Source organism: Stenella coeruleoalba, assembly GCF_951394435.1.
Source record: "Stenella coeruleoalba genome assembly, chromosome: 14".
NCBI classification, from domain to species: domain Eukaryota; kingdom Metazoa; phylum Chordata; class Mammalia; order Artiodactyla; family Delphinidae; genus Stenella; species Stenella coeruleoalba.
In genome coordinates, this window is record NC_137160.1 from 64,203,885 (window position 1) to 64,210,396 (window position 6,512).

The 6,512-nt window shown below is 50.9% G+C and overlaps 1 protein-coding gene across 1 annotated transcript; it reads left to right on the plus strand.

Moving 5' to 3' along the window:
* Positions 1 to 219: 219 nt before the first annotated feature.
* Positions 220 to 744, plus strand: LOC307197084 (immunoglobulin iota chain-like; the record flags this gene model as incomplete). The annotated part of the gene is made up of 2 exons (XM_079942678.1): positions 220 to 265; positions 350 to 744. 2 exons carry the CDS (start codon positions 220 to 222, stop codon positions 742 to 744), a joined length of 441 nt encoding a protein of 146 aa, XP_079798804.1.
* Positions 745 to 6,512: the final 5,768 nt, after the last annotated feature.

A 6,512-nucleotide genomic window follows, 5' to 3' on the forward strand; every position in this document is an offset into this window, starting at 1 on the left:
TCCCTAAACGCTTCCATGGGGCCAAGGCAGGAGCTGCAAAGGCCACCACGGGGCCGTCCCCCTAACCAACAATGCAAACCCAAGAAGTCTGGGATGGCCACTGGGAACTGGGCGTGCAACGGCCCCACCCCTGGGAGGGCGGAGGAAGGTGCTGGCGCAGCCCCGCGAGGGCCCGGGGCCCCAGTGCACACTAGAGGCAGAGCTCTGCTCGGCTGCACCATGTCCTGGACCCCTGTCCTGCTGGCGCTCCTGGCCCACTGCACAGGTGAGAACCCCCAGAGCTCAAGGCCCCCGGCCCCTTCCCTTGCCCTGCTTTGCCCTGGATGCCCACATGCTTCTGTGTCCCCAGCTTGTGGCCCTCAGCCGGTGCTGAATCAGCCGCCATCCGTGTCCTCGTCCCTTGGAACCACGATCCACCTGGCCTGCACGCTGAGCAGCGACCATGATGTTGGTGTTCACAGCATCTACTGGTACCAGCAGAGGGCCGGCCACCCCCCAAGGTTCCTGCTGAGATATTTCTCCCACTCGGACAAGAACCAGGGCCCAAAGGTCCCCCCTCGCTTCTCTGGCTCCAAAGACCTGGCTAAGAACACAGGGTATTTGAGCATCTCTGATCTTCAGCCGGAGGATGAGGCTGTGTATTTCTGCGCCGTGGGGGCCGGGGACATGGAGCAGGGGCCGGAGATGCAGAGAGAGAGGAGGGAGGAAAGGGAGCCTGCTGCTCCAGCCTCCCAGGCACCATAGGACACACTTACCTTGAACCAAAGGCAGAAGGGCACGCCTCCCCGAGGAGAGGGTGGTGTGGCGAGGAGGGTGGGGTCTTGGGCTGCCCCAGGTGAGGAGAAGCTCCTGGAAACCCCTTTGGAGGCTGGATTCGGGAATTAAATCTGCTTGTGTCTTGGGAATTTGTTTTGCTGGGTGGTCTGAATTTGTTCCAGGGAGGCCCCAGATGTTCTGCGAACAGTCAGAATGAGTGGGACACACCCAAGACCCAACCAGGGTGAAGGTCTCAGGAGACCTGGCCAGTCACGGTCTGCTTGGCCGGAGCCCCTGGTCTTGTGGGTCCTGGGAGGCAGGGGGCTGCCATAGCATCTTGGGGGATGCCCCTGCCAGGGACAGGACCCCCTATTGTCACCTGATTGTGCACAGGGTAAGCAGCTTAGAAAATGCCTTCATTGGTCCTCTGGGGAGGAGAGCCGTGCCCAGTGATAGGGGTGGTCTAGGTCCTCCACTGGGCCAGATGGCTCTTTGCTGTAGAGGGGCTGTCCTGTGCACTGCAGAATGTCGAGTAGCATCCCTGGCCTATACCCACCAAACAACCTCCTGCCCCTCGTTATGACAACCAAAAATGTCTCCAGGCATCACCAAAGGCCCCTGGGGTGCCAAAACCACCCCACCACACCCCAGAACAGGGGTGTCACTGAGAGACACTGGTCTAGGAGAGAGAAAGACGTTTCCTCTTCTGTGCAGGAAAGCGGCAGGGCTGGAAAATATTTTCTGTAAAGAGCCATGTAGTAAATATTTTTGGCTTTCTGGGCCATGTGATCTTTGTAGCAACTACTCATTTCTGTCCTTATGGCTCAAAAGCATCCACAGACAATATGTGGACACGCGGGCATGGCTGTTTCCTATTAAACTTTATTTAGAGAAACAGACAGGGCTGGGCTGGATGTGGCACTCAGGCCATACTTTGCTGACCCCTGCTCCAGAGAAACACCCAGTTCCTGCCTCTAGGTTTCAGCCAAACCACACTCGGTGGGGTGATCAAGGTCACTCCTCCTGCCTGAGGACTCCAGGATACTAACCCTCTGGACCCTTGGAAGACCCGGGGGCAGGAGGGATACAAGGCGTGTGCGTGGCCTTGCTGATGAGCTTGTTGGGTAAAGAGGGAACAGTGGGTTCCTGCTACCCTGGCCCACATCTGCACCCTGAGCCTCTGGGTGGTGAGTCAGTGTGTGCCCTGCAGAGAGGGACCCTGTACACCCACGTCCACATCACGTGCGGACATGCCTCCCACTCAGAGAGGTGCCAGGCAAACCATCTCCCCTGTGATCCAAACTTGGCTGAGAATGTCCATTTATCATGGCTGAAAAGACCCCAAAGGGTACATTCATGTCAATATCAGCCCTTCCATGTGTGGCCTGCGACGCCTGTAAGACAATGGTCTCAGCTCCGGCCAGTTCTCAGCACCCTTTGGGCTTCCTCTCTGAAATGCACTGAGTTCTTCCTGCATGGAGCCTTTGTCTCCTGGCAGGGTCCTCCAGGCCCAGGTTTCCAAAGGCCATCTAGGTGGTCCCCAAAGAACTCTGTCACCTGCTTGTAACCTGTTCTTCCCTTGCTTTCATCCTTTGTGATTCTGGGATTCCAAGCCACGACAAGAAACCCAGAGAGCAGGGAGTCAGGTCAGCTCCTCCATCATCCCAGCACGCCTGCCTCACCATATTCCTGGAGGATGGGACCTTGGACCCGGGCCTCGGGCCAGGCAGAGCATGAGTCTTAGCTCTGGTCAGCCTCAGAAGGGTCATTTGGATGCTAGGCCAACATTTCCAGTGTTGTTTGTAAAGAGGACAATAATAGCACCAATTAATTTCTATAAAATGCTTAACCTGCACTTGACTGTAACGTGTGCTCAACAAAGTAGTGGTATCATTTCCTCATCAGTCACCAGGCCTGGCCTCCCCCTTGTCTAAACCTTTCCTTTAGTCTGAGTCATTTCTTACCCGGCCAAAATCTGACCTCCTGCCCATCATCCTGCTGCAGCCTGGATCCTCCATTCCTCATCTTTATTACTCCCAGATCCAGCCTTGCCTGCACTCCTCCGCTCTAGCCTCGATTGTCTCCCACCCTCAAAGGTACGGATGCAAGCCACATCTGCCATTTCCAATTTTCTGGTGGCTACATTTTTTAAAAAAAGATAAAAAGAAACAGATGAAATGATGTTTAATAGCATATTTTATTTAAACCAATGCATTTCAAATATTATCATTTAAACATGCAATGTACAATTAGTTATGAGATGGTTAACTCTTTTTTCATACTAAATTTTCAAAACCCAGTGTGTATTTTATACTCGGGGCTCATCTCAATTTGGACCGGCCACATTCCAAGTGGTCCACAGTTGCCTTGGCTGTGACAGGACAGTACAGGTTGAAGGGGTAAAATTGACTCCATGTTGTGACACAGCCTTTGGAGACTGGCCCAGATTCTGTCCCAAGTCCCATTTCTTGTGCGCTGCCCTCACCATCTGTTTCTGCTGATGCTCTCGGTTGCTTCCAAACCTCTGCCCAAGCCATCTACTTGCCAGTGGACTTCCTGTCCCTTTGCCATGACCCCCAGCTGGCTGCACTGACTCTGGGGTCCGCAGTTATCTCCACTGTCACTCCTTGGGCAAGACTTCCTTGACCTCTCTATGCAGTTAATAACTTCCTGCGATGTGCAAACATCGTGTTTTCCTAACTATATTTAGCACCTGCTGCGCAGCTCTGAACTTAGTTTGCAAGTCTCTCTCCTCTACTAATCCGTAAATTCTCAGTGGGAAGGACTTCTTCATCTCATTTTCTGGGTCTGATATACACTGATAACAGAGTTGAGTAAATGGATGTATAGACGAATGCACGACTGAATGAATTCTTGGGTCCCAAAGATCTCATCATTCCGGGACCCCATTAGACAGCTGGGGTCATTGTGATTCCCTAAGAAGGGAAAACTTGCAAATCCAGTGATCATATCCAGTAATCAGGAGTGATGTGGAAGGAAAAGATTGAAAAAGGTCAATGCAGGGAAGGGAACATTTGGGAAACTTTCTGAATTGTTAATGGAGGTGAGAGATGTTGGAGAGGGTGGGGTTCCCAGATTGTTGGGATTTGCTGCCTGGTACCCAAAGAGCTCCCCCACCCCCAAGTATCACAGCAGGGTTCCTGACTGTGATACAGAACATGGGTGCAGGGGTGCTGAGAGCTGTGGTCTGTGCACAGAAATGCTTGACGCTGCTCCCAAGTCTGACCCAGAAACACAGAACCCAGCAGGCTTGGACATGTCACCAGCGGTACTGAAGACTAGAGGCCTGAAATTCTGACCTGGGTTAGACCTCCAGATCCTCAGTGGAGAGGATCTGAGGAAGGCCCAGGGGTCTTGGGGGATGGAACGTGCCAGTCAGACAGAGTGAAAATGCAAGGGCTCTCTGTGCACACAGAGGCCGGTGTGGTTGTGATGGGATTGTCAAGATGAGCCGGGGCAAGTGGCCCCACATAAAGAGGGGGGTGGGATTAACACTGAGACGCCCTTTAGGGCATGAAGGGCCCTTGCGTCTTATTCTAAGTTGCATCACAAAAATTTTGTGATGCACGCCCAATGACCAAATCCATTCATTCACGACGGGATGTAAAACGAGGATATTTTCATTCTAGCAAAACTATGAAGAAAACGTCCCCTCCTCAATGATTTAGGCACCCAAGGGACTGTTCACATGGTAAAGGCAGGATAAATGTTTGGTCTTTTTTCCCTTTATTTACCAGTCATAGAAATCACAAGTCAGTGTGCCAGCATCTTCCAGGTTCGTGGGCACAAGATATTTGAGGTGTTTAAATCCATTGCAATTATGGTAAGTTGTTCTGTCTTTGGGCAGCACAAGCCCATTCAAATTGGTGTCTAACCAGGAACATGACAATGTGTCAAAAACAGTCCATTTACATTTGTCTTTAAAAAATTTGTGCCAAGGTACCTTCACTCCAGCTAATTCTCTAAAGGATGATGATTTTTTTTTTTTTTTGGCGTGTGGATCTTTATTATTGTTGTTGTTGTTTTCTTTTAAAAAAATTTTCCCATTCATTTTTTATTAATTTAATTTTTATTTTATATTGGAGTATAATTGATTCACAGTGTTGTGTCAGCTTCAGGTGTACAGCCAACTGATTCAGTTATACATATACATATATCCATTCTTTTTCAGATTCTTTTCCCATTTAGGTTATTGCAGAATACTGAGTAGATTTCCCTGTGCTGTACAGTAGGTCCACATGGATCATCTATTCTACAAACAGCAGTGTGTATACGTCAATACCAAACTCTCAATTTATCACTCCCTCCAACGTTTCTCCCTTGATAAACGTTAAGTCTGCTCTCGATGTTTCTGCTCCTGAGTCTGTTTCTGTTTTGTATACAAGCCCACCTGTGTTGGTTTTTTTTAGATTCCACATGTAAGTGATATCATATGATATTTACCTTTCTCTGTCTGACTTCACTTAGTATGATATTCTCTAGGTCCATCCATGTTGCTGCAAATGGAATTATTTCATTCCTTTTTATGGCTGAGTAATATTCTCTTGTGTGTTTATGTATATATATACACACACACATCACATCTTCCTTAAAAGGACAATTATTATTACACCCTAAATGGAGAAAGAGCACAAGAATGTGAAAATTTTGAAATCCTCCATGTGATACTGGTAGTTACTAAGCCAGGATACCAAATAGTTTACTCACCCAAAAGAAGAAAAATTAAGGATAAGTTCAGGATAACAGTACCCACCTTACACCACTCTCTCAAAATTAAAGAAATAAAAATTAAAAATAAATAAAGTTAAAGCTCTGTTTCATGCCCTCAAGGCGTAATGGTGCCGGAGGCCCGGAGTTGGGAGCAGGGTTCTCCTCCGCAGGACTATTTGGACTGCAGCTGAGGGAGGTGGTGCTGGGAGGGTGGTCGTCCTTACAGGCCGACCACGACCGCTCCTCTCCCTCCCTCCACTTCCAGTGACTGCCGTCCACCTGGGGAGTCTGCAAAAGCCCCTCAAACCCGAACCCTTCTCTCATTTCCTGCATCTCATCAGTACGTCCTTGACCCAGAAACGCGGCTTCCCGGGGTCCTACCCTCCGACAATCCAGTTCAACCTCAGCTTCAGTTCAGCGGACGTCAGAGCTGTCCCTGGGAATCGCCCCTCCGGCCGCGGTGACTACCGACGGCCTCCATCACCCACTGGACAAGTGCAGACACCGCGACCAAGGCCGCCAGGGGGCAGTGCAGAGTGCCCTTTACACCCCGTTACGCCATGTGGGTCCACAGGCTGGCAGCGGCAGCATCACCTGGGAGCTTGTAAAAAATGCCATGTGTCCCGGTCACCCCAGACCTGCTGAGTCTGAACTCGCGTTTTCACAAGATCCCTGGTGGTTCCACGCACGTGAAAGTCTCAGAGCACTTCCTGCGCCCTTGTCATCTGGTTCAACCTCACTAAGGCACTCTCACCCATGTGGGCAAGCAGGTGATGCTCTGGAGATGCTTGTCAGGAGCACCTGGAAACCAGAAGCAACGTAACAGGTGTGCCTGTACGCACAGAGCACGCTCACCTCCCACGGTTGACCTCTGGCTCCTTCTGGCTCAGAAGCGCAGGCCCTTCCCTCCCACTCAGACCCGGATGTTTGGGCATTTCGACCACCCTCCAGCTGTGGCTTCGCAGCCCTGACTCCCGGATTGCAGCTGCCCTCCTGGTAGCCCCGCGCCCCACCCCCCGCGTCCA